At 41.8% G+C, this 27,395-nt stretch overlaps 1 protein-coding gene across 2 annotated transcripts in view; it reads left to right on the top strand.

Moving 5' to 3' along the window:
- The window catches only part of TOX (thymocyte selection associated high mobility group box), a 269,112-nt gene extending 242,039 nt beyond the window's left edge, over positions 1-27,073 (top strand). For both annotated transcript variants that reach the window (XM_031441587.2, XM_010985443.3), the window contains 4 exons: positions 8,345-8,425; positions 19,179-19,568; positions 25,598-25,749; positions 26,090-27,073. In XM_031441587.2, coding sequence (XP_031297447.2) covers positions 8,345-8,425; positions 19,179-19,568; positions 25,598-25,749; positions 26,090-26,126 — 660 coding nt within the window. In that variant the 3' untranslated portion in view covers positions 26,127-27,073. The remainder of the gene's footprint in view (positions 1-8,344; positions 8,426-19,178; positions 19,569-25,597; positions 25,750-26,089) is intronic.
- Positions 27,074-27,395: the final 322 nt, after the last annotated feature.

Below are 27,395 nucleotides of genomic sequence, written 5' to 3'. Positions count from 1 at the left end.
TTGCATGGTAAGGCCCACGGTAAAAAGGGAAAGGCCTGCAAAGCTCTGCCTTAGCCCACAGTCGGTCTTCTACGTGATCAATATTCACAGTCCACACCTATACCCATGTTTCTGGAGGAAAAGAATAATGTTCTTATGATGAAAATTGGGTACTTCCTCAAGGCAACAAATACAGAGCTGCAGGTTTTCCCACAAATTCAGATACAATACTGTCTTTTATTTTTATTATAGCAAGAGGTGAGCACTGAGATCCTATGGCCCATTTTTTGCTCTGATCAGATGAGGCATTTACACGCCCAGAGAATATGAGAGTCCCTGTTCTTGACGAACATGTTAAAAAGGGAAATTACTCCCATTCTCCTATTCTGCCTTTCAAAATTGGGGCTGGAAAAAAAAATGTTGCTTATATTGAAGGCAGTGAAATGGAATTTGAGCTATAAAATGTAGCTCAAATATCATTTTATTTTTACTTGAAATAGTAACTAGTTTGCTTTTAAGTGAGAAGGAAAAAAAATTGAAGCTGGACTTTTCTAACAGAGATAGGATCACAACCATGGTGCCATAGGTGAGGCTCTTCAATCATAAAGATGTGATGACAAAGCATTTTCCTCATTCTCTGTTGTTTCAAACTTACTAAGTAACTTGTGATGAGTCTGTCTTTAGGTTCTTTCTTAATGGAAATAGTTAAGGGTTTTTTTGGAGAATTTGTTTTATAAACAAGGATGAAATTATAAAATAGTTGGCCTTGTATAACTCACTGGGTATTGTAAAGCAATTTCATATTCAAAATCCAGTTGTTAAAAAAAGTTTATACCAAGATTATTTTTTTAACCTGAATAGAATTAACTATCTTTTTCTTTTACTAAGAAAAAAGTTAATATTTTAACATTTGAGCACCTTTACCAAAACCAGGGTATTGGAAGCAGTCTTTGGTCAGTTGAAAATGGTTTGTTTCCATGCCTTATGCTCCTTGGACTTGACAAGGGTTCAGCATAGCTTAGCCTTTCCTCTTAAAAGATGATCTCGCTTGATAAAGAGGATGAAACTGCAGAGTATGCCAGAAAGGATGGGTTCTGACACATACAAGTCCATCCAGGGACGAGCAGAGAGTGGGTCAAATGATGACAAAAGGGACCCGTGGCATCAGCTGCCCCGCGGCGGCCCTCCCCTGACAGTTTGCAGGGATTGCCTGCGAAGCGAACACGCCTGCCTGGAATGCCCACTTTGGCATCAAGAGAATTTCAACAAAGTATCCAAGAGAGCGGTATTACGGTGTATTACCACCTCTTCTCTCCTTTTATGCTGACTCATTGTGCCAGTGCGATAGACCTCTGTTTCAAACGTAAACTAATTGTACTTTTCTCTCACTTAATATTACAATTGGGAAGCACCACTATGTACTTTTAAAGGAATGTTGTCGGAGCCGATTGGAGGCAGACCATTAAACTTCAAAACTGAGGACCGATGCGCGTGTTCCGGAATAGCCCCACGTGGTGCCACTGGCAGCGTGCAGGCAGCCGCTTCAAGTAGAAGGCGAGGATTTCATGCGCCACGATTGTTCAAGACTCACATTGTCATAATAGCCCACAATTATGAACAGCCACAAATATAAACACAAACCAGGGAAAATGGACAAAATTATCGATGACTTATTAGGGGCTCAGAAAATTACAATGTTTAAGGAAAAACAGCGATTAGTGAGATTACAATGGAACGCGTTCTTGCCAGCCAGAGGAGCAGGACGCACAGCGCTCTGTGTGCTTCTGCCGCGTGCTTCCTCGCTGTGCTGCGCAGGCGGGGATTGGAAGCCTCTGCAGAAGGGGTGATCCTTATTTTCAGAATCCATGGTGAGTGAGAAACTAAATGTGCTTTGGTTTCTGTGAAGGATCTCTCAAAGAAGAGAAATCAAAAGGAAGCTGAAAGAAGTGATACAAATCCTCCAGGAACACAAGACCTCCCTTAGGGATCATTCCTACCAAAGCCACCGAGCAAATGTCACATATCCGAGATCTCTCCGTGTTAATACTTTAGAAGATGGTGCTGAATCCGGAATGGGAGCGGAATTGTGTTTGGGATTCCAACCGGAGGTTTTAAATGCTAATGAATCGTTAAGACAATGGAGAGCCCTTTTCGGAAGCATACTAAGTTCTTTTAAAAAGGCACCAGATGGAGAAAGGGAAATAAACCCTAAGTGTGGCTGTGATGTTGGCCTTTGCTACTAATCTTTCACCGCCTGGAACCTACAGAGAAAGAAAAATAATAACGTAACAAGGTCACGCCCTTTATATTAGACTCCTTGGAGTTTCAGCAGCCCTCGGCATCTTTTTTTTTTTTTTTTTTTTTAAATGAGAGTCCAGCTAAATTTCCTATCTCTCCCCATTGTTTCTGAATTCTCTGATTCTGGTCATCGAAGTCTGGGATCTGAGTCCACAGTGACAACAGAGAGCAAATCTGACCCATTAAATTAAAGAGTCCATCCAGCTTTGGAGCAAAAGGGATGGACCCAAAGCATTGTAAAGCATTCCTGGGTCCTTTTTAGCCATGGAAAGTGCACTCTTAAGTGGGAAAGGAGAGTCACCTTAAATCAGAACCAGATGTGAATGACTAAATGAACCTTAAGTTCCTAATTGGAGACACAGTTGGGCTGTAATACATTTAGCAAATTACAAACAAAATGTTCTTGTTTACATTACATTAAATGGCTTTAAAGCTTCAGCCAAAGAGCTAAATAAACATGCTGTTAGGCTAAAAATGGACTGGAAGGTCTGTGCAGAGTTTGGTGTGTTCGGGAGAAACCACAGCCCACGGTGCCCAGGGAGCGTATTTCTGTAAATGCAGCCCTGTCGTGGGAGGGGAGCGTGGATTTACCTCGAGAACCAGAGCCTAATGAGCAGACATCACTTGCAGGGAGACAGTGTGAATGTGGTAACGTATGCCTTCTTTCAGGATGCATAATTCATATCCAGGGATATTAGCCATAGCAGCTCGGCTCAATAGCAACAGCTCATTATTTTATCCCTCAGTATTTATCCCTATGTTTGACGCCTCCTGAAATTACTGTTAATGTGTTTATATAAGGGCAGATCTGACTCAAGTGCAGAGAATGTAATTTCCTCCTCATTCCTCCCTGCTGCTGTGTCCTCTTCCCCTGGTAGAAGTGGCAAGTGTAAATAGTTAATTTGCTTCAATTATGAGCCTGTCCTGCTAAATTAGAAGCAGCAGGGATATGAAGAGCCAGAATTATACTTATGAGGCAGCTGACAAATCCTCTGAGCCTACGGAATCCAATCATTTACCCCTCATTGGTGCCCAAACACCCACTACGGAAATGCTGCTGGGCTTCCCCCTCCCCCCACCCCGTATCTTATGATAAAATTTGGGTTTTATGTCAACAATACTTAAGGTTAACTAAAATCCTGTTGCACTGTAACATTCACACATGTGTTTATCTTGGCCATTTCCTTATAAACATTATGCATTGCCCCAGGTTTTTTTTTTTTAAACTAGGAGCAGAGGATGTAGAAAATGATTGTTCATTTAAAACCTGTAGAATGTAAGAAAAGTTTCTATTCATAAAAACTTGAGACAGCGCTTTCTAAGTGAAGTAAGACAGAAAGAGAAAGAAAAATACCATGTGATATCAGTCATGTGTGGAATTAAAAAAAGAAAAGAAGACACTAAGGAACTTAACTACAAAACAGAAGTGGACTCACAGAGAGGCAGCAAGGGGAGATCTCATGCGGCCAGGAGGAACCAATGCATAAACAAAGATGGCTCTTAGACATCAGATCAATCTGATTACATATAACACGTATTGTGTGTATGTGTATCTGTATGTAAATATATGTGATTATGTGTGTGTATATAGAGATATATAAAATTCCTGACACAAAAAATGCACACAGGAGAGGCGTGTTTTTAATGCCTTTTTTTATTATGTAGCTTTCCTACCTCACACCATGCAGGGACATAACAGATCCTCAATATTTTGTTAAGTGGAATTGAACGTCACCATAATCACCCCAGTCATCCTCATTTAATAAGCTGACAGATATATTTTGCAGCCATTTTTCAGACAAGGAGCTTGCTTCTGAGACCTACCATTCCAGAAACAGGTCACACCCTTACTTTGTAGGCTATTCAGATGCATCTGATGGGTCCTGAAAAGAATCGATAGCAAGATCTGTGTCGCATTGTATAATATCTTCAATACTCTGAATGCTACTTTATAAAGTTCTTTGAGTTCTGGAACGCTTAAGAAAACGCTGAGCAAGTTACACAAATGGAAATTTAACTGCATTTGAGGACCGAGTTCTGTATGAAACACAGATGCACTTGCTCTAAATGTCCTAAATAGCACAGCATTGAAAGATGCTGCAAATGTTAATTTCTCAAGGACATGACAGGGGGTTGTGATTAAATTATTATTCCTTATATATAACTATCTCTAAGCTTTTTCTATAAATATGAACTTAAAGGGGGGGGGACTGCATTTGAAGTTAACGAAAAAGAAAAATGCCTTCTAGTTTTAATTTTATGGTGTTTGAATAAAATCCAGAATTGGAAGAATTATGGGTTTTCTTATTATTACTGTAAAGAGTTAGCTTGAAATAAACTATGACTAGAGATTAACTAAGAGCCAGAGCAGAAAAGAAGGAAGGAAGAAGGAATTAAGTGGTATTTATAAGATTTTACTTTTCTGTATAAGTTAGATGGATCTTTTGAGGAGGGAGCAGAAAGTAAAAAAAAAAAAAAAAAAGGCAAAGTGACAGGTTGTATTAGAATTTTTTCTATTTGAGTGCATCATATTCAGATGCTAAACTGCTGATTTTAACTAGAGATTATATTAGCCTATAAAAACACATATACATGCTGGTATTTAGAGCATTTAAAAAATGATTCAGTGAATCACTAGATTACATGAACGGAATCTGGATTCTCTGGAATTGCAATTTGATGTCTGTTTTAGTTTAGCCACTGAGATGCAATCCTTAGCTAGGATATGGTAGCTTTCTTAGAATAACAAACCACAGCACATAACTAAGTTAGGACAGGATGAATTCAAAAGTGTTTGGATGAGCTGGGGAAAATGATAAATGATGTATTATGATTTTCAAATCCTCATCTGGCCAACTTTGCACTTTATTTCAAACAGCTGTTGACCATTTGGAAGCCATTTTGTAGCTCAGCTGAGTACTAATATTTACTGTTATGAATCACATATCTTTAAAATATTTGTCTTTCCCTGAGAGAGAGAGAGACCATTTCTTTCCCAGACTCAGCTTGGACATAAATCAGACCCATCTTCCTAGGCTAGAAGGTTTGATCATTGCAGCGGGCTGGTCATGGCCAAACACAGTTAACGTCATCTTTGGTTTCCGCAAACAGAAGACCCTCTCCATCCGTGAACAGAGCTTTGAAACGTTTTTTAGGAACTTTTTACTGATGATTTTAAAATATCTGTTCTGAAGTAGGAATTTAAGTACGTGGAATTCTTACTTTTTATCATTTTCTCATACATTTGAGGTCCTCCTTCAGACATTTCCATCAAATATAGAACTAAGTAAGAATTCTGTGCAATTTTAGAGGGCAACTTCCTGAAGACATACAGGGTGTGTAATATTTGAGCCATCAGGTAGTTCTCAAAGGTGGAGGTTCTAAATTACTGTGGGGGAAACCACCTCAGATTTTAATTCTAATCTAGGCTCCCCACCACACACACCCTTTAAACACAATTACAGAAATACACCTCCTGAAATTACCACCCTTTGCATCCTCCCTCTGAACATCTGCAGCTATTCAGCAAAGAGCGGACCCATCAATCCATGTAATGTGACGTGATGAGTTTACTCTTTTCTAAAGTGGTATTTAGGCGCTCGCATGAGGATCCCACGTAGCCAATCATCAATGCTGACAGGGAGCCATTTGTGGGAAACAGGACACTCGGGATGCTAGTCAGGGATCCCGTAATGACATCGATCTCCCAGTGAAACCAGAGGGCACATGTTCAGCCTGAAACACACTGAGTTAACCACCTTTCTCTCGCAGTGGTTAATCAACAAATTTCAGGAAAGTTAACACCTTGTGGGATGTTAACCACCGGGAGCCCTCCCGTAGTTACACTGTTGTGGTTTCAATAGAAACCGAACACAAGAAAGATGAGAGATGCTACAATCAGACCACCTGGCAACACCATCTTATCTGTGCTGCCTAGAAAATGATGCTTTGGGCAATACCATGGACCCAAGTGTGTTACATTTGCCTTGGGAAGCTAAATGAACCCTGGTTAGCTGCCTGGGGGGTCACTGGGAATAGCGTATTAATTTAAAAAAAATGATAGAAATGTTTTGAGTATGCAAATGCATACTACCATCAGAGATATTTTTGCTAAATATTTGCTTGCAAATCCTGAATAGGACTTCTGTCTGTGTGGGAGAAAAAGCCTCTCGAAACAGTTTTAAGGTGTTAAAAGTAAATGTAAACATTGTCAGTTTAAGGTCATTAATTATAAATTATGTCTTGGAGGAGAGATTGGAGGGAGGACTACAAACAGAAATCTGTCTTTGAAGAAAGAAATAAATCAATAAAAAGCAGGAGGGCTCTGTGTTTCTGATTGTGGCTTAACCAAAGCATGCAATATACATGGATCATACTATTGAAAGACATTTGCTGTAATTTAGTGTTTATTTGTTTTCATGTATGAATTTCTAAAAAAGGATCTGAATTTGATGTCCAATACTTAGCTCAGTAAATTTAGAATTCTTTTGTAATTGAACCAAAGGATTAATGGGCTTTGTACTAAAAAATTTCTTTTAAGTTTCTTTAGTTGCATATATTGTAAAGATGATACAATGATTATATAATATGATATGAATTCTTAATCAACTTATTGTAATTGCCTCTTATTATAACAGGATGCCAAATATGAAAGACTAGGCTGAAGACCTCCCTAAGGGGAAACAATTAGCACATTCATTTCATAGGGTCCTTTATAATTCTGTTGACAAGGTTACTCATTTGTTTACCTTAAGTAAAATGTTCCGCTTTAATTAAAATATTCATGAGTAAGTAATATTTCTCACACCTTGAATTTCACAGTTGGGGACTGAGCTCAGCAAACCACCCTCCACATCAGAAACCATAAATTGACCTCTGCCGCCGACTTTGGCAGATCTTTGGTCTTTAGACATAATCTACGTTTAACTACTCCTGACTAAGTCTAAAGCCACTTCTGCTGATCTATGTCTGGTTTCAAGCTCAGCATTACAGTTATTAGCCAAGCCTCATTCCCTGCTGTAAAATTCAAGATGCAGGAAATTTAAAATAGTCTTACTGATGAAAATACATTCAAAGAATGAATGAAAAGATTTTGTTCTTTAGGGCTGATTTCAGAAGATTGACAAAAAAAGACCCTAAAGTCTTGAAAGGATCAATTTAATGGTAGCAGAGCCCCATGAAGATTCACTTTGCTAACCATTCATTTTGACTCTAATGACTTTTCTCTGTTTAACTTAGCCACGTGACCTTTGGCCTCCCAGCACGTCATTGTTCAGTACTTTTTCTCAATTTAGGATGATTTTACTTTTGTTTGCAAGATGATGTCCTCTGCAAAATGAAAAGCCTCTGTAAACTGCAATTCCACTCAGAACACTCTTGCCTTTTCACACCGAGGCATCTACAGATCTGGTCCTTGCAGGGTTTTCGTGGAAAGGGCGTGACCAAAGCGGGCACCGCACACAAACAGCCCTCGGCCGCTCGGGGTCCCCCGTCCATCCCAAATGTGACTTTGACTGCCATCACCGACTCCTGCTTCTCGGAAAATAGAACTTCAAGGCACAAAATTTTGAAAGAGTGATGAACCTGCAGACTCCATATCTGTTCCTTTGATTTACTTACTGAACATAATTGGTCACTGAATTCTGTCTTTCTTTCTGTATTTTGCATGGAGTGTATATATCCGGATTTGAATGCAGTGCAGAATCATCTGCCCATTATATAAATATGAATGGCTTCTTTGCTCACGTGTGGTTTCCCTGGGAACCTGCATCAAAAGTATCTTTCCAAGCCAACTACCTCCACTCTCAAAGTAACCCAAATAAACCTTTTCATGAGCGTTAATAGAATGGAAAATTCCACTGTTATTAATCTTTTTCTTATCTAGTCTATTGCCATATTTCTTAAAAATGTGTTTTGGTAAGAAAACACAATCTTTGGGGAGATATATATTATTACATTATATACATGTGTGCATGTGTGAGCACACCCGCAATTATCATTCTCCATTGTACCCCTCTGGAAACAAAAGCAGATGCACTTTCTAATTTAAGATTCTTTGTTGTTACAGGTCTATAAAAAGAAAACAGAGGCTGCAAAGAAGGAGTACCTGAAGCAACTGGCAGCATACAGAGCCAGCCTTGTATCCAAGGTAACGGGCAATCGTGTGGTCTGTGACGGAGTGTGGCCATCTTGCTGCAGACAATGATGGCCATTTGGAAGCATAAAAGATTATGTTAGCATTTCTGCACAATCTTATTTGCTGAAAAAGAACAAGTAAATTCTAAACAAAGCTGTATGTTATACAAATATTTGTTCATACCTAAAGGACCAGAGCAGCATCCCCTGGCCTTTTGTGCTACGCTGCCTGCCTGTGGGTTGTTGGTTTGGGGGTTGGTCACAGTGCAGTGTTAATCCTGAGCCAGCCTTCTGTTTCACCAAGTTCCACCACCACGACCCCGACTCCATCCCGTTGCTCTTTGCTAAGGAGATGCCAACTGTCTTCAATTCTGGCCTCATGACAACATCATAAGGATGTAAAGCGGCCAAAACGAACAAATGAAAAAAATGCATCGTTTCATTTGAAAATGAAAACACCACTTTAAAATATTGTAGGCATTAGCCTATCTCAAACACAAGTCCTTTCTGTTAGAAACACTCGCGTTAACTCTGGTGTCGGGTTATTAAAGCTGTAATTCCTCTTGTAGATTTCTCAGGGAGCTCACCTCACAGAGACAGGGCTGCAGATGTGAGAACTGGACACTGTGTCATTTAAGTCCAAATGTGGCTGCCACTTGGCTCAGTGTGGCGTGAGGCTCTGGGCTTCTTTCTGTGCACCCACGAAAAATACTTTCTCTTCTATCCACAAACGTCTACCCCCCCTTCCAACAATTCTAATTACATAAAATAGTTTTTATTGAGGACAATAGATAATGAATGTATGATGCATAGAAGAAAAAGGAGCACTAAATACACAAGGCATAAGAGATCCCAGGACACTGTTGGTCTAACGCAACTTTATGTTCCACATCTAAGATATGACATTGTGGGAAAACTTCACATTTATTTTTTAACCTTAAAATTTCTAGCTCACCTCTACTATCTCACTACAGATCTCACACTTTCTAATTTTTCCAGCTTGTTTCGAAGCTATTTATATTTTCTGCTGATATCATTTCACTTTTCTGTGTATTTACAGAATTCACAGCACGTATATAAAATTATAGCAAGAAAAACAGTGAGGAACAAAGTCTTAGATCCATCCAGCCATTGGGTGATGTAGTCACTTGATATTCAGATTAATATGCCCAAAATGTAAGAGGGCATATGAATTCTTCTTATTTCATCCAAGATAAGTTTCTTTTTGAGCATTTTAAATAGAAGTTTTAGTCAGAACATTTTACGTTCAAGAAAATCAGTGCATACAATCTCAAACCCAATGCAAAGTGCTCTGGTTGATGTTGTGCAGATTGCCAGGATGCTGCAATACTGACTAAGCCCTTTACTTGCAAAACGAGTGTCCTCAGATTTGCTCTTAGCTGCAACTTTTCATACTATTCATTCTCCGAGTTGCAGCCCTCCGTATACGGCAATTTGTATAAATGCTGCGAACTGCCATTTCTACATTTAAAAAAACCAAGCGCTTTCTTTCCAGCTTACTCTGATGTTTTTCATCTCTTTGGCAGTAGGGATTTTGCCGGAGCTGCTGAATGTCTATTTATGTACAAGTATCTATTGTATGTGTACAAATTGAAGAAAAGTTATGAACACCCTCTCCAGGTTAGAAAGATGGTTCTCTGACGTTGTATGTGGTTGGGATATTTGCAGTATAACCTTGCAGGCACGTGCAGAAAATTTACCAGCCTGCCCGCCAACTGCACACAGAAACATATGTAAAAACCCATTTCTTTTCCATTTAAAATTATCACAAGGAAAGTAACAGCCATTCATATTTACACAAGTATTTTTCCATGTTATAATCTTAGTATGTTATATTATTTCCCTATTCCGAAAGACCTGAAGGTGCAGTTGTAAAGTGCTGCTTGCCAATGATACAGTTCCGGGTCACCCCAGGGTGTCAGCCAAGCTCCCTCTTTCCCGTTCACTCATTCACATGCTCACTTGGTGAATTACCCTGGGTGGCGGGGTCTGTGCCGAGCCCTTGGCCAGGCTGGGAGGACGCGGTGGAGAACTGGCAGGTTCGTCCCCTGCACTTAAAGAGCTTTCTCTCCAGTCCGGGGAGACCACTAGTGAAATCGTAAGTTAGTAAATGACCGAGATCTTTGTGAATTGAAGCTTTCTGAAGGAAATAAAGCAAGGCATCTGATCGGGTGGTCTGCCGAGCCCTCTTTGAAGGGTGACACTGGAGCTGAGTGCAAGGGAAGACAGAGGGACACAGAGGGAGCCTGGGACGGAGCCTGGGACTTGATTCTCTGTGCAGCGGGACACCCCCGAACGGGCTTCCACAGGGGGTGACTTGATCGGGCTTCTGTGTTTAAGAGAGAACTTTATGTGAATGACTTCACTCAGTCCCCACACCCTATCCTCAAAGTAGACTTGATGGTTAACAATCCACCAAAGAGGAAGAGTTTCACGCAGGTAACAAGTGCCCGGGCCCGGAGCTGACCTCCACCTCCCTCAGTCCTTGTGCTGGGCCCTCCTGCACCTGGTCCTGACAGCGTGCTCGACCCGCTTCCATAGACCACCCCCCGCCCCGCAAGTCAGGGTGGAGCACCGGTGTCTTCTCTTCTAAGGCCACTTAAAGCACATTTGTGTTACAGTATCATGCAGTTTCAGGTGTACAGCAAAGTGATTCAGTTATATATAAATATTTTCAGATTATCTTCCATAATAGTTTATTACACGATATGGAATATAGTTCCCTGTTCCATATAGTAAATGCTTGTTGCTTATCTATTTTGTTTAGTAGTTTGTGTCTGTGGATCCGATAAATCTAATTTTTCCACCCCACCACTCCCTTTCCCCTTTGGTAACCATAAGTTTGTTTTCTGTGAGTCTGTCTCTGTTTTGTGTATAGATTTGTATTATTTTTTATATTCCACATGTGAGTGATATCATGTAACATTTGTCTTTGTCTTTGTCTGACTTACTTCACTTAGTATGATCATTTCTAGGTCCATCCATGTTGCTGCAAATGGTGGTATTTCATTTTTTTTAGTATTTTATTATTTTTTATAGCTGAGTAATATTCATTGTGTGTGTGTATGTCTGTATGTGTGTGTGTGTATGTGTGTGTGTGTGTGTGTATGTATATATCTCTCACACCTTTCTTAAACTAATCATCTGCTGATGGATACTTAGGTTGCTTCCATGTCTTGGCTGTTGTAAATAGTGCTGCTATGAGTATTGGGGTGCAGGTATCTTTTCCAATTAGAGCTTTTACCTTTTCCGGATAAATGCCCATGAGTGAAATTTGCTGGATCATAATGTAACTCTATTTTTAGTTTTTAAAGAATCTATACTGTTTCCAGTTTACATTCGTACCAACAGTGTAGGAGGGTTCCCTTTTCTCCACACCCTCTCCAGCATTTATCATATGTAGACTTTTTGACGATGGCCATTCTGACCGGTATGAGGTGGTAACTCACTGTAGTTTTGATTCGCATTTCTCTCATAATTAGTGACGTTGAGCGTATCTTCACGTGCCTGCTGGCCATCTGGATGTTTTCTTAGGAGAAATGTCTGTTTAGGTCTCCTGCCCATTTTTGATTGCTTTTTTGTATTGAGCTGTATGAGTTATTTGTTTATATGGGTATTAACCCCTTGTCAGTTTGCAAATATTTTCTCCCATTCTGTAGGTTGTCTTTTTGTTTGATGATGGTTTCCTAAGGTCACTTTTGTCGGTGAAATACTGCATTAGCCGAAGCACCTCGTCCATTTCCTAAGTTCTTGCTGGCAACTTTGGTGTTGCCTCCAGGGCTATGTATTTTGGTATCAGATTTCTATGCCATGTATTCGTTTCACCCCATAAGGCATGGCGTCCCTAGGTCAGCAGCCATTCCCCTCACTAGTGTGCGGCCATGTCAAGTCTGCTGCTTCTCGGAGCTTCCACTCCAGGCCACACTCTGCATCCCAGCCCAGGCTGCACGACACCTGTTCCTTGTCAGACACAGGCGTGGTGCCGAGAGCCGGAAGATGAACACAACAGATCAAAGTAGAATGTTTTGTGGTGCTTGAGAGATTTGAAACTATCCTCTAAAATTAACTGCTTCTTATGGAACATAATCAAAAAATAGAGACAGCCAGGGAACGTTGGCTCCACCTGTGAGACTGAGTCATAGGATTAACAACGCTCCTCTCCTTTCAATGATAACGTTTTTAGCTTAAATGTACTTTATATTAACACGACTCTATTCCAGCATATTAATTAACACGACTCCAGGCCCAAATAAAATTGAAATCAACTCAAAATAAAACAGCTCAGTCATAGTAAATGAATGTTCTAACCTTCACATCTCAGAAGGACAATACTGACACATTCTAGGATGGACACATAATTTTTACAGTAATAACACGAACGCACAGGGCACTTGGCTATCGAGTAGCTTATACGTGTCCCACGCTGTGCTTGGCATTTTATCTGTTCCACTCATCATCACAACAACCCTACAAAGTAAGATCTCACCCCATTTTCTGGACAGCTTCTAGGCAGACAGACTGAATGCCTTGGAGAACCTGAGACTCAGGAGAGGCTGGCAGTGGCAGGGGAGAACTCACAGTCCTCGCCCTCTCGTTCCAAAGCTTGTAGGCTTTTCTCTACCCGGAATGATTATCGATATTTCTGTCCTTAGAACTATGATCTCTTGTTATCTTTAATAAAATTCTGGACCAACTCTTGCCTATGAGATGGCCAGCTGTAAAGCTGTCCTGGCTTATATGAGACTGGGGCTCGGGGGTGGAGGGCCAGAGGCTGGCCTGAGACCCTTGGAGGATGCCGGCGCCTTCAGGATGTTGGGAAGCACCACTCTGTGCCCTTCTGTTCCAGGTGTGGCACCTGGGCACGTGGAGCCAGTGACAGACCCACCGAGCACAGGCCACCCCACCACGCAAACACCCGCAAGTTGAAAGAAACAGAAAAGGGAGCAATGGGTCCTGCAGACACGGTCCAGGTCTGACCTGGAGTGACTCACCTGTTCAGTTTTAGGCTCTAGAATTTAAAAAGGGATTTCAGAGGGAAGAGTCGTAAAAGCGACTGAAAGGGGAGAGGGCAGGAGATAGTAGCAGAGAAAAGGGATTTGAAATGACTGAGCCAGAGAAACACAGACCAGGGCATGTTCGACCCAGGATGGGCATCAGGCTCCCTTCTCCCTGAATCCAGAATGACAGAGACGTCATTTCACACTGGAACAACTCCATCTGAGCAGGGAGCATGACCAGGCTCATGGGTTCTTCAGGCAAACAGTTTCTTTACATTGAGAAATTTAAAAGCAAGAAGCAAAAATGTATAACTAGGTTTGGAGACGGTCTTGAAGGCATCCTCCGCATCTCTGCTTCCACCGGGCACTGAGGCGAGCGCGTTAAGACCCTGGAAAGCACCACCAGTGTCACACCCAAGGCCCTCGAGGGCAGAGACCCAGGCCCTGGGGGCACGTGGGTCAGGGTTCGAATTCCAGGTTGCTCACCTCCTAACTGCTTGCTTTTGTGCACGTTATTCAGCTGTTTCAAGTACCAATTTACTAATATGTTAAACAGAGGAGTTAGTAGGACCTCCCTTATTAGGTTTCCGTGAGAATAAAACAGGAAACTCTATCGATGGCATGATTTAGGATCTCAACCACAGAAAAGCACCTAATACCAGCAGTTATTATTATTATCAGTTTCCTTTTTACTGTTATTGATAGGTACGCAAAGGACGAGGCAAGTGCTGTGTATGATCCGAGATTAGCTGGATCGTGTTTTCAGTGTCTGCGAGGCTGCTTTGATATAAAGAAATTGTAAAAATGGCATGAAAATAAGAAAAATTTGCTTCATGCATACATTCTTTTATAAAGATAAGAAATGATCTAGACATTGGGGAAAAAAAACTCATCTACACGGGTTCCTTAAACGAAATGGTCTTGATGAGCCTTTTGTCAAGGCAACTGCGAATAATCCGAGGACTGAGAATATTGCCATCGTGAGGCTATGGCTTCTTGGCTGGAGTGGTTTTACACACCATTTAAGAATATTTTAGTTTGGGCTGTTAAGTAAAGCTTAAGGAAATGTAGTTTTTCCATAGACGAATTCCTAGACATGAGTCTAAATTACTATATTGAAAACAATGTGTAACTTTAAAGCAGTTGGAACGGGTTTCATTTTACCATATAGACCAGAATTTATATTCCCGAGATGAGTGTTGCATTCAAAGGAGTCACCTTGGGAGGTTACAAACTTATTTTATCATTGCTCCCAGGGTTCAAAAGATTTTGGAAACTCCTCTTAGAACCGCACTCAGCAAAAGTTTATGAGCCACATTAGCAAATCAATCTTGTTACATTGTTTTCACACCTCATTCTTTTCCCCAAACATCACCCAGATACAACCCACAGTCTTGGCTTCAAGTGACTCTTAGCTGTTTCCAAAAATCAAATTCACCATCAAAAGACAAAGTGCTGTCTAAGGATATGTAAAATGGTGTCCCGCAGGCCCTGAAGAGAATCCTATCGGGAAGTTCCCAAATATTCCAAGGAAAAGCAGCTTTATTGAAATAAAGCATACAGCTTCTCAGGAGTGCCAGGGTGGAAGGAGACAACACTTGGATGAGTATGTTCAGTAAAAGTCATCAGACCCATAACTTGAAGGTCATATATCAAATATGAGAATTTTGTCTCTACCTTGAGCTGGGATGCCCAAACTTACAGAGGACAATGGAAACTTCTTTTTAATGTACAGTATAGGACAATATTGAACTAAATTATGTAAGTTCTCTGTTGCCATGACCATAGGAAAGAAACACAATTCTCCGTTCACTTAAAGGATAGTCAATCTGAAACAAAAGAAATGATTTCTTTATACAGGATGAGGTAACTTCTAGAACTCACACCATGGAGAGCTATTGAGATAAATATCGGGTCTGAATTTGAAAATAGGATGGGTCGTTTTATGACTATTAACATAAAATTTGCAGCTCTGTAAGCCCAGATTGTGATTTAAAGATAATAAAATCTCATGCTTCAAGGTGTAAGTTAATCACCTGCAAGGCCCAGGAAGAATTTTCCTTCCAGAAGTAACAATGCACAATTGAGTAGGTGCATAAATTCCGTTTAATTTCCAGTGCATCAAGTATTGGTCAGTGCTGGAAACAAGAATCAAATTAGATGGACTATTAATCGGATGTGGTCCAGCAACTCCTGTATTGTTGCTTCCACTGAGTTTTATGTCTTGTGTTTATACTTTGCTATTTTAAATAACAATTGCTTTGGCAATGTTTCATTTTTATAGCACTGATCCCAGAATGGGAGCATTTATACACTATGCAGTATTATCTCCATTATACAAAGTAAATGGGATTGAAACTATCTCAGACAATCGACAACTTGGTTAATAAGAAATATCTTAATGTTTGTAGAGTTGCATCCTTTGTGAAAGAACACTGAAAAGACCCAAAATGTCTCTATTGCCCCACCTCCCAACACACACACACACACACACACACACACACACACACACACACACACCATTTGCTTACAGAAAACATCTTTTAGAATCAGTGGTCCAAAAGAAAACAGGACATAGAACTTATGCATAAGCCAATAGCAAGTTACAAGTTCATCCCATGAACATACCACATTTGAGGGCTGATTTTCAGTTGTGGATACACTAAGATCACGTTTGAAAGGTGACCGCCACAACACACACACCACTAAATAAAAGCAGTTAATGTGTTTGAAGTTAGAAACAAATTTAAATTATTTAGTCTATATGAGAAAATAGTTCTAACTTCTGAATTGAAAGTGTAGAGATCTTCATGTACACTATCATTATTGGCAAGACAATAGGCTTGCTTTCATAGTTTAATTGGAAGAAAATGACACTGAGAGTACATTAAACTTGTGATTTCTTCGTATTCCCATTCAATCAGATTATGAATTCATGTGACTTTGCTATGGAAAATGAACTTGTTTTACCGATCTTCCAAAACAATAAAATAGCTCTGTAATTAATAGGTGGTCTATTGTATTAGACTGATTAAGAATTAATCAGAAGTGAAGCCAGAAGTAGGTTTTTTCCCGTCTAAATGAGTGGATCTTTATGTAAAGATACAAATTCTCAAAATACAGGTGAAACACAATAAAGCTTCCCTGCTGCCTGCCATCCACCCAAGAGCCAGTGGGGAACCAAGCACACGGTACCATACCAAAGGAAAACTTAAGGGTTATAATTTAGTGTTTTTTTTTTTTTCTTTCTGGAAAGGTGTGGTTCATGATGAGAGCAGAGAAGAGAGTGGAGATCAATCTGATATTCTGTAGGTTTTCAAAGATTTCAGATCTTTCCTCATCCCTTAGGAAGAGGAATGGCATGTCTTAGCAGGGACCACAGCAAGGGCAACACTGACTGCCTGCAGTATTGTTCAAGAACAGTCATTCAGTCATTTAACAGACATGTCAGTCTTTGTGCTCCTGCACTGTGCCAGGAGCATGGGACACCGAGATTCTAGTCCCAACCTTAAAAAAAAAAAAATCTTTTCTGGTGACGCAGGAATCATGGTGAAGAGACGATGCACTGCAGGTGCATCTGGTAGCTATCTGGTCACTGTGTAGTCGTTCTTTGGCTGTATGAAGTTGATGCAGAATGTGACTAACTATGACATTAGCCCTTCTGCAATAGGTCAAAGAAGAAGGAACACAAACCCAATGAAAATGCTTTCCCGCATGACTTACAGATACACAGCAAGCACGTAATCTTCTTGGCATATATGGAGTGATTTTTGAAGCATATCACTGCAGTACATGTTATTCTGCTGTAGAACTAGTCACTGTTTACACAGCCTGAGTTAACCTGTTTGACCTTTTCCTTGAATTGTTCACCGCTCTGCACATCAACAATAAGAATTTTTAAGCAGAAGCAAAAAAAAAAAATCGACTTCAGATTTTTTCTTTTTGTTTAATCAAAAGCACTACATTTAATAAAGCTTCTTAAGTCAAAAGCCTCCCCTTGAAAATTTTTGTAAACAATTTTGGACATTTTTCATGTCAGTGCAAAAGACAGGGAGTCTGAATGCCCATTACTATTTCAGAAAGCTGCATCAATACTGACAGAGTTTGCAATTAACAGATCACACACCACTGTATATAAAATAGATAAACAACAAGGACCTACTGTAGAGTGCAGGGAACTATATTCAATTTCTTGTAATAAGCTATAAAGGAAAAAAATCTGAAAATACATATAAATACATAGGTATATATATGTATAACTGAATCACTTTGCTGTACACCTGAAACCAACACTATAAATCAACTACACTTCAATTTAAAAAATTAAATTAAAAAAAATACTGACTCAGAGAAAAAGGAGAGGATTCTTTGGGGTACACCTTACTATCTGTTCTACGTGGAGGAGTCAGTCTCGCAGGACCCCAGGTCTCCATGGTTTGGCAGATTCTTCCAGATGTCAGTCATGTCCTTTCTGTGGAGACAGCAGAGGAGGCTACGAGCCCGTCCACCACAGCCTGGCCACCTCCGGTCAGCACACAGAGGCTGCACCGTTCTTGCTATGGCTCTCACTTAATTGTCCTCCTCTGTGGGAGGAAATGAATCGCGTGGCCAGCAGTGCTGCAGGCTGGCTGGTGAGATGAAGTTCCGCGTGGAGTTTCATGTCATCGTGGTGATGAACCAGAGTCCCTAAGTACCCGTCTGTCCGCAGTTCCGCACGGAGACGGAGCAGGGGGAGTTCGGGCAGGCCCTGCGGTGCTGAGTAACCAGAAACTCATGTTGGTTTATCAGCGGAAGAAGCACGACTTTGAGGTCACAGAATCAGGGCAGGGATCCATCCTCGAGACCTCGTTTTGACAAAGCGACCTTTCTCCTCCAGAAGGACATGTTAGCATTTTCCCTCCCCAGCTGCTCTCCCCCTTCACCATTTGTTTATCAGCCCCTTCCTCTCAGCAGAAGTAGGAGGGAGGTTCATGCCCAAGAAGAAATGCCTCCGGGCCAATTCCTGCTGCTTCTCAGCTCCCACTGACAGGCCTCGTTTTTAAGTCAATTACACGATTATTAGGAAAGGCCGTGTGCAGGTGTGAAAAAAGTTAGGGCAAAATTACATTAATTTATGATGGAGTCTCAGATTTCTAAGAAAGCTTATTTTTATCCAGTTCATTATTGAGGACAATTCATCACCAACTTCTTTTTAAAAAATCAAGCTGAGTTCTATGGTTACTTTGAAGGTATATTAACATGGTCTTATCTGACTTCAGAAAGCTACTTTAGAACTCTTTTCTTTCTCATCTAGTTCCATCAACCAGCTTTGTTTTCTTTGTTCAAATAGCTAGGCCAAGCCTCTCTGAAAATATAAAGGGTAAAAATTAAAAACTAAACACACAATCGAAGAACTCCAGAATAGAATTCCCTTCCAAGTGAGCCGCTCCGGCAGCCCCTGCTAGGGTACTGACGGCATCCACCCCACCTCTTATCTTATTATCTTTCTTGGGATGATGACAAAAGTCACCAAGTTAGAGCTTAGCATTTAAGCAAAGGGGGAAAAAATGTCGCCAAACATTGTTTTAGATTTCACCGAAAAGAATGCGCTCCGTCAGGTGCGCTTGGTCACGCGGCAAACAACGGCGGAGGAGCTGCTGAGGGTCAGGGAGGGCTGGTCCCGGTGCAAGTCCGGGAGCGGCTCCCGGAGCCTCTCCGAGCAGAAGGCACCTCGCGTGCGTCTCTGACCCCCGTCTGTTTCCCCCGCAGAGCTACAGCGAGCCCGTGGACGTGAAGGCGTCGCAGCCGCCGCCGCTGGTCAACTCCAAGCCCCCGGCCGTGTTCCCGGGGCCCAGCCAGGCCCACTCAGCTCTGTACCTAAGCTCCCACTACCACCAGCAGCCCGGAATGAGCCCTCACCTCACCGCCATGCACCCCAGCCTCCCCAGGAGCATAGCCCCCAAGGCCAGTAACCAGATGCCAGTGACTGTGTCTATAGCGAACATGGCCGTGTCCCCCCCTCCCCCGCTGCAGATCAGCCCGCCTCTGCACCAGCATCTCAACCTGCAGCCGCACCAGCCGCTCAGCATGCAGCAGCCCCTCGGGAACCAGCTCCCCATGCAGGTCCAGCCCGCCTTACACTCCCCGACCCTGCAGCAGGTACGTGCCAGGCGCCGGGGGTCTGCTCACCGGTGGGCTGGGCCGGTGTCTTCTGTCCTTGTGTTTAAGTGGAGAGAGACCGGAAGGCATTGGCTTCCGGAGAGACTGCTCGGCAGGTGACGAGCAGGGCAGCTCGCACCACCGGCCCTCCGCCTTCCGTCCTCCCCGGTTCCTTTACCAGGGTTCCCGTCTGCTTCGTCGTCCTCATCACCCTTCTTTCTGCTTCTTGAGTAAGGTTCCCTTGTTATTTGAGATGGCACTGATGCTAAAGATCTCTTCGGGGTTGAGAAGGCTATTTGAAATATCTATATATTGGAAATGAGGAAGTCTTGATTGATATACCTGGTGAGTCCAATGAATGCTGCAGAATGAAAGCAGGCCCGTGGTTTATGGTCAGAAATACCGAATTTGGTACAACCTTGAGAGTCCTAAAGAAATGAAAATGATAACCAGAGTTTTATTTAAAAATGGGTATCTGGCTTCTACAGAGATGAGAAAACACAGGAGGTTTGGGAGCCTCCCTGTCCACTCCCCCAAGTATGGAAATCATTTGTGTAAAGTCTTAGCTTAAGTTTTATTTGAAATCAAGTTTTCCTTTTGGATTTTGATGTAATTTTTAAAATTGGAGACTAAGGAGCAAATGATGTAAACTGAACATAAAGCATCAAAAAACCCTAAAAACTTGTAAAAAAAAATAGATCAAGGTAAAAACTATAAATCACATCAAATTAATCTATCACTTTTATAATCCAATTACTCTGTTGTTCCCAGAGCTATAATTAAATATGCAAACATAGCCTTAGAGGAGGGACACCTGGCCCTCTGGAATTTGAGCCTGTGATTGGACTAGGGAGGGGTGGAGGGGAGGCAGAAATAGGAATCAAACATACATAATCCCAAGTTCATTTTTATTATTATAGTTATAGACAGGATTTCCAAGAGGTGACAGTAACAAACCTTAATACGTTACCTCACCTCATCTTTAATTTCGGAGCTTCACAGTGCAGGCCCTGGCAGCGTCTTCATTTCACAGGTGGGGAAGCGCAGGCTCAGCAGAGCTGAGTTATGTGTCCCTAAGGCCAGAGCTAGAATTCAAAGCCATCTCTCTTCAGAAATCAGAGCCTGGATTCTTAAACGCTAGACCTGCTGCCTCTGACTCAGTCATTTTTGTAGGTTCTCAGCAGTTTCCCACTAGAGGCCCTGTTGTCTCCTAAGAATTGGGAGGGTCTTTAAATCCTGGTTAGTTCTGAGGTTAAATGGTTGTGGAGAGCAGAGGACTTGTGTCTTGACCGAAGTCTTCACTGGTCCCTAAGCCAAGGATATCGATCAAGCTCAGACGACTTCCTTCCCCGGATCCAACAACCTAGTTGTCGACCCACAAGGGAAGGAGACGGGGGAGACGCCAGCCTCCACCATCCTGCCTTATCTTCAGCGGTGTTTGTGACCAACAAGTGATATTCATAGAGTCAGATTTCCACGCTTTCCATCAGGCATAACTCATAATAAGAGGTACACTCTTGGATGCCCTTGTGTTTTGATGAAGCAGTAGTGTTTGAGTAAGGAATTGATAGTCTGAGTCATGTGGGTTGACCCCCAGCTAAGGGTGCTGCCCGGCCGAGGGCCCGTGTTTGCTCACAGGGCTGTAGTTGAGGGACTGTTTCTTCCTGGAGAGAAGTAGACAGAAGGCACAGTCAGTCCCCTCCCCAAGCTGAGGGCCAGAGCTCTGTACAGAGAGGGCACCTTTTTACTAATGTGTCCACGCAGACCGTTCCTTTTTCTGTTTGTCCTCACACCTTAGATGAGCTGCCTGTGAATTCAAACGCTGCAGGATGACAGGGCCACGTGGGGAAGCCCGAGAGATGCGTCTTTCCATATAGAATCTTAACTGAATAGGAAAACATAGAACAGATCATACCGGACAAGCTATCCATCGATCTTTAAGTCCATTCCGTTAGTGCGTCGCAGGAAGTGTTCTCGCTGAGGTGGTAGGGCCTGGTTTCAGTTCGCATTAATAGTGACATGTCACAAAATGACACGACCCCAAAACAGGGAGTAAATGCCGCTGCAGAGACTACGATGACTGAGATCACTTTCAACGATGCCTTGATCCCGGTAGGCGGTCAGCAAAATAATGGTTGAAGGGACAAATGAACAAATGAGTGAATAAAAAATAGTAGTGGAAGTTGAAATATTAGAAGAAATTACAGGCTAGTTTGTGGAATCTCAAATCCTTGGAAGTTTTACAATTTTTTATTTATTAAAAAAAAAAATTCATTGAACCTGAATGTGTTCCTGGCATTGTCCTGGCTCAGGAAAGTGAGTTCTGCCCCGAGGAGCTCACATCGGCCGGGGGGCAGTGGGGGAGGGGGCAGGTGGAAATAAGATAAACAGGTGCATTACTAGGATCCCACAGAAGTAAGAAACCAGGGGAGGAGCTGCAGGGCATGTGGAGGAACAGCCCCGGGATGGGCTGGGAGGGATAAAGGAGCCCCCTCTCAAGGCAGGAGGACGAGAAGAGGAGACCCTTTAAGAATCAGAAGGCGGGAGGGTGTGGGGGGAACCACAGAGCACAGAGTCAGTCACCCCTGCTGCCATCAGTGCGTCACGGTCGCCGCCGTCTGCGGGGTCGGTGTCCACGTCCCGAGAGCAGCGTTTTAGCCCGTGGTTGTCGTGCCCAGGGCCGGAGTGAGGCCTGTCTGATCCACCATCTTCATCCTGAAGGTGTTTGCTTCCTAGGTACGGGCGCCATGGTCCCATTTGCAAACACCAAAAAAAGAAAAAGAAAAAAAAGAGAAAGAAATTTCGTGACTACTGTGTTTTTTAAATAATGCCTCATATTTCAATATTACTATAGCTGTTTTATTATTCTTTTGAAAAACGAATGTATCCTACAGAAATGATGTTAGCGCCCACCAGGAATGATGTTTTCTTTTTTTCCTAGAGTAATATTTTATACGTCAAACCCATGGACCTGTTTTTGGGGGTCTAATTTTCTTCCTTTTTTTTTTCTGTACGCTGTACTGTCGAATGAGGTCAAGAGGAAAAAAAAATCATTAATATCTGTCAACTTCCTTTATAACCTTAAGAAAAAAAAATCTTTGTATGATATCACACAGACAGATTTTCAATTTCCTTGTGTAATAAACAGCTGCTTTAGGATTTGGGTGTAATTTAAAGGTTTAAAAAAAATCACATTGAGATTGATGAATAAATCAGTTGTGAAGACAAAAACATTGATGCCTGTTGAAAATGCCTCTCCAGACAGGCAGGAAATGAAATTAGTTCCCAGAAAAGTGTGGATATGAGGGTCACTGTTTGGTTGTGCTGGGGGCTTTTTTAGGACTTGCTACGGTGGCGCAACCGAACGGCAAGGGCTACAGAAATCTAATTAAAGAGCAAATGTCCCTTCTGACATCAAATTAATCTTTATCATGTTTCCTATTTTTATTTCAATCTGGCACCAGAAAATGAAATTTAAAATTCCAGGCATGCTACAGAACAGTTGGTGATTTTTCTCTTGAGCATTAAAATGCAAACTGCTCAGTCTTGTTTAATTAGACCGCTAAGCAAACATTTTTCAAAAATGTATATCATCATTGTTTATTCGTATTTACATCAATAATCAAAATGGCTTTAGTTCTAGGTTTGACTTCAGCGTCTCTTAATATAGTCTTCAGAAGAATGCTTCATTTTCTGAGCTGAAAGCAAGAGAGATCGTGTTACTTCAGGCTTTGCTTGTGTTTTTCTTGGTCTTTGGTTGTTTTAATATGAGTGATCTTAAATGCAGGCATTGAAATTAGCTGACTTTTAAATTTTTGACCTTTGTAGATAACACATAATTTTGGTATTTTTAAACTGAAGTGACCCATTTAATCTTAAAGTCCACTTAAAAATTAATGTTCTCCTGATAATTCGCCCCCCCCAAGCTTGAGAAACCTTGTTCGTTGGCTGGAAAAAAAAGCAATGGTGGTTTCTGTTGTTTGATTGTTGGGGTTGGGTAGGAGCAGGTTGGTTTGTTTTTATTTATTTTTAGTTTCTCACATGTTTCCATACCTTCAACTAAAGCGAGGTGCTTTCAACTACTTTGTTTTTGAGTCTTGCTTACTGTTAGGTTACCTTTTGTCAATTGTGCAGAAATCCAATGTGGAGAACTTTACATTAAAAAGGTCGGAGAGCCTTGGCATTTACACTTTGACACTCCCCGTGCCCTTCCAAGGGTAGCACCAAAGAGTTAGTGTTAAAGTTTATTTATTGGAAAACGTGACTTATTGAGCCACTGCTGCGTGCTGGGCCCGGAGGCTCTCCAGTCGCTGGTCGCTGGGCGGCCCTTACAACAGGGCTGGTACACAGGTGGACCTGAGGCTCCTCTCTCTGGGGCCTTCGTCCTGCCGCTTCCCAGCATCACATGAGACACTCGGGAGAGAAGTCGAGAAAGCTGGCCAGTAAGCCCCAGAAAGACATTATGGGACCAAAATGAAATGGATGCAGTTCACTGCAGCCAGGGCAGCCCCTCGCACGACAGAGACGCAGGGTGGTAAAGGTCCGGAGAACCAAACTTCCCAGTACAACCTCTCACTTTTCGCCCTCCTATTGTGGGAAATGTTTGTGGCTTGAGCTGCAGGTGGTGTCTGCATAAACAAGCTTACCTCCCACAAACCAGCTGTTAATTAAGGAGACATGCTTGTTCCCTCCAGCCTCCGCAAGGTCAGATAACCAAGCTGGCTGAATACCCCACTTCCCATCCTTCGCCATCTTGTCTTTCATGCATACACAGCTTTGGTGGGAGTTTGGGTGGACATTGGCTTGAAGTCTTTATCATTTGAATAGAAAATAAATTAATATCTTAAAGCCAAGACTGAGAATTGAGGACATTTGATAATAGATGTCTTTTGAGTCTTTACCCACGTTACCCTCAAACATGGATAAAAGTCGAAGGAAATATCCTGAGTGAAAAATCAGCCCTCTGATCATTCTGCTGAATTTTTTTTTCAGAAATGTAAATTCCCAACAGTATTATGCCTTCAAAAGAACCTGCAAGTAAATAGAGAACAATTCGTTTTTAAATCTCTTGATTTTTTTTCAGTGGTTAAAAACCATGTGACAATCTCCTACAGAAAGAGACAACCACAAGATTAATTAAGCTGCTTTTTTGGTCATTTCCAGCAAAGCTTGCTTATGCCACTCTTGAATTCACCAGATAAGCTAAAAATAAATCTCAGTGTATAATGCTTTTTGTTTACCAGATACAGCTATATACTTCAGAGATTCTGTCCTTGAATTTTTAATAACTCAGCAAGGATTAAAAGTCAACACTCCACCATACCAGTGTATTAAAAGACTCTTCCTGAAGTCTGATTATTATTTGCCAGTTAATAGACTTTTCAATTAAAAAATATTTGCTCAGTCTTACGCTCTTGCTTGTCTCCTCCAGCGGTTGTTTTGAATTTCTTTCCCTATCCTAGTCCGACAACTGTTAAAAAGCTTTGGTTGAAATTTTTTAGCTGAGAAAGAAGTACAAATAAAAGAAGAAGCAGATGGTCCCTTTGTGATTGAATGAAGAAAAAGGGTTTTGAGAACAATATGTGAATAGGTGTAGTCTAATAAAACACTCAGCCACCTGCTGCCTGAATCCTTCAAAAAAGATTCTGTTGCATATTCTGGGGATTAACTATTAATGTATCCTTAGGCTTGATAGAAAACATAAACTTCGAGGGGTTTAGAGCCTTTTCCCTTTGTTTTGATTGAGTTGGCTTTTCTCAATTTTAAATTGTTTCTCGATTCAATTGATCTGCTCCAGAATAGAATTCAGGGTTTTCTAACACATGTTTAAATGAGGGGAAGGTAAGAAGAATGGGGTTGTGGGCGCTTCTTTTCCATCTTTAAGTTTTCTGGGTCCTTGGGACAAGCCTGCCCTTGCAGGGAGGCGAGCAAGAAGGCAGCGGTGTTTGCAAACAATGGGTAACTAGTAGGTGCTTTTCTTCTTAAAAAGGCCCTGTGATCCTTATTTGTGGCCTTGCTTTCCCTTTCAGGGATTTAATCTGCAACCCGACTATCAGACTATAATCAACCCTACATCTACAGCTGCGCAAGTGGTCACCCAGGCCATGGAGTACGTGCGCTCCGGGTGCAGAAATCCGCCCGCCCAGCCGGTGGACTGGAATAGCGACTACTGCAGCAGTGGGTAAGCGGCCGGCCGTCGCCACCTGCTGGCGGGCCGCTCTCATAGCATGCGTGTGGTGCCCCGCTCCCTAGGCGACGCAAGGGGCCGGCGTCCGTCCCTTCCTGCTTCCCTAAAGATAATCTGGAATGGTTCCGTGTTGGGGGAAGCAGGCGTTGTCCAGCAGCCTTGCAACCGTTCCAAGAATAGACCCGTTTAGATCCAGTCCGCTTTTGCTGCGCCCCGGCCCGGTGCCCGGTGCCCCGCCCCGGCCCGCAGACTAGAGCCAGCGTGCACAGCCCCCGGGCTCGCGCGGCGCGGGCTGTCTGGTTAACGCGACGCCGTTTGTTTTCTCTCCACACAGAGGCGTGCAGAGGGACAAAGCACTGTACCTCACCTGAGAATCTGAACACCTCCTCTTTCCACTGAGGCATTCAGGGAAGTCTTTCCGCCGCGGGTTGCTTTGCGCCGCCAGGCAGCCCTCCGTCTGATTAGAAAATTCAAGTTGCTGAGCACTTAGGACCATTTGAGCTCGTGGGTCCCCCACTCTGGAAGAAATAGTCATGCTTCTTTATTATTTTTTTAATCCTTTCTGGACGCTGTTTCCCCTCGCCCTGAAGGAGGCGTGGGCCGCCCCGGTTTTGTGTTGGGTTTGCTGTGAAGTGCTGCCATAGTCCTGCCTTAGCGACTGTAGACGTCCCGGGTGAAGCCCGGCTTTCCCAGTGGTTTTCATAATGGGTGTTTATATGAAACTACTAAAGACTTTTTAAATGGCTTGATGTAGCAGTCATAGCAGGTTTGTAAATGGCATCTATGTCACTCTCCTAGAGTATAAAATGTGAATGTTTTTGTAGCTAAATTGTAATTTCAAACTGGCTCATTCCAGTTTATTGATTTCACAATAGGGGGTAAATTGGCAAACATTCATATTTTTACTTCGTTTTTAAAACAACTGACTAATAGTTCTATATTTTCAAAATATTTGGAAAAAAACATATTCCCAAATGATTTTAATTTCAAAAAAAAATTGGCTTTGTCTCATTGATCAGACAAAAAGAGACCATATGAAGGGAAACGCAAACACATTTATTTTATACTGCAAAAAAAAATTGCTTTTTTGTATCACTTTTTGTGTAATGGTTAGTAAATGTCATTTAAGTCCTTTTATGTATAAAACTGCCAAATGCTTACCTGGTATTTTATTAGATGCAGAAACAGATTGGAAACAGCTAAATTATAACCTTTATGGCACTGTATTATTGTTTCTTCATACTGTGTCTGTATTTAATCTTTTTTTATGGAAACCGTTGCGCCTATTTATGAAATAATAAATATAGGTGTTTGTAAGTAAATTTGTTAGTATTTGAAAGAGGTTTCTTTGATGTTTTAACTTTTGCTGGCAAAAAAAAAAAAAATTCACGCTTGGTGTGAATCCTTTATTACTTAGTTTTTACAGTGAATAAAGCCAAACCTACTTTTCATTTTAGCAGCAAATTAAAGTAACCAACTCTTATTTCTCCATTTCTTTGGTTGACGCAGGTGAAAAACTATGATATCTAAGAACTTTCCTTCATACAATAGAACAGAGAATTGCCCTAAAAGTCACACAGGCTCCAAGACTGAACAGATGGTTCTCTATCTGGGGAAAAAAATAAAGGGTGGCTTCTTGG

Source organism: Camelus dromedarius, chromosome 30, assembly GCF_036321535.1.
Source record: "Camelus dromedarius isolate mCamDro1 chromosome 30, mCamDro1.pat, whole genome shotgun sequence".
NCBI classification, from domain to species: domain Eukaryota; kingdom Metazoa; phylum Chordata; class Mammalia; order Artiodactyla; family Camelidae; genus Camelus; species Camelus dromedarius.
Note: the sequence above shows the minus strand (reverse complement) of the source record. Positions and strands in the feature narration are given on the sequence as shown.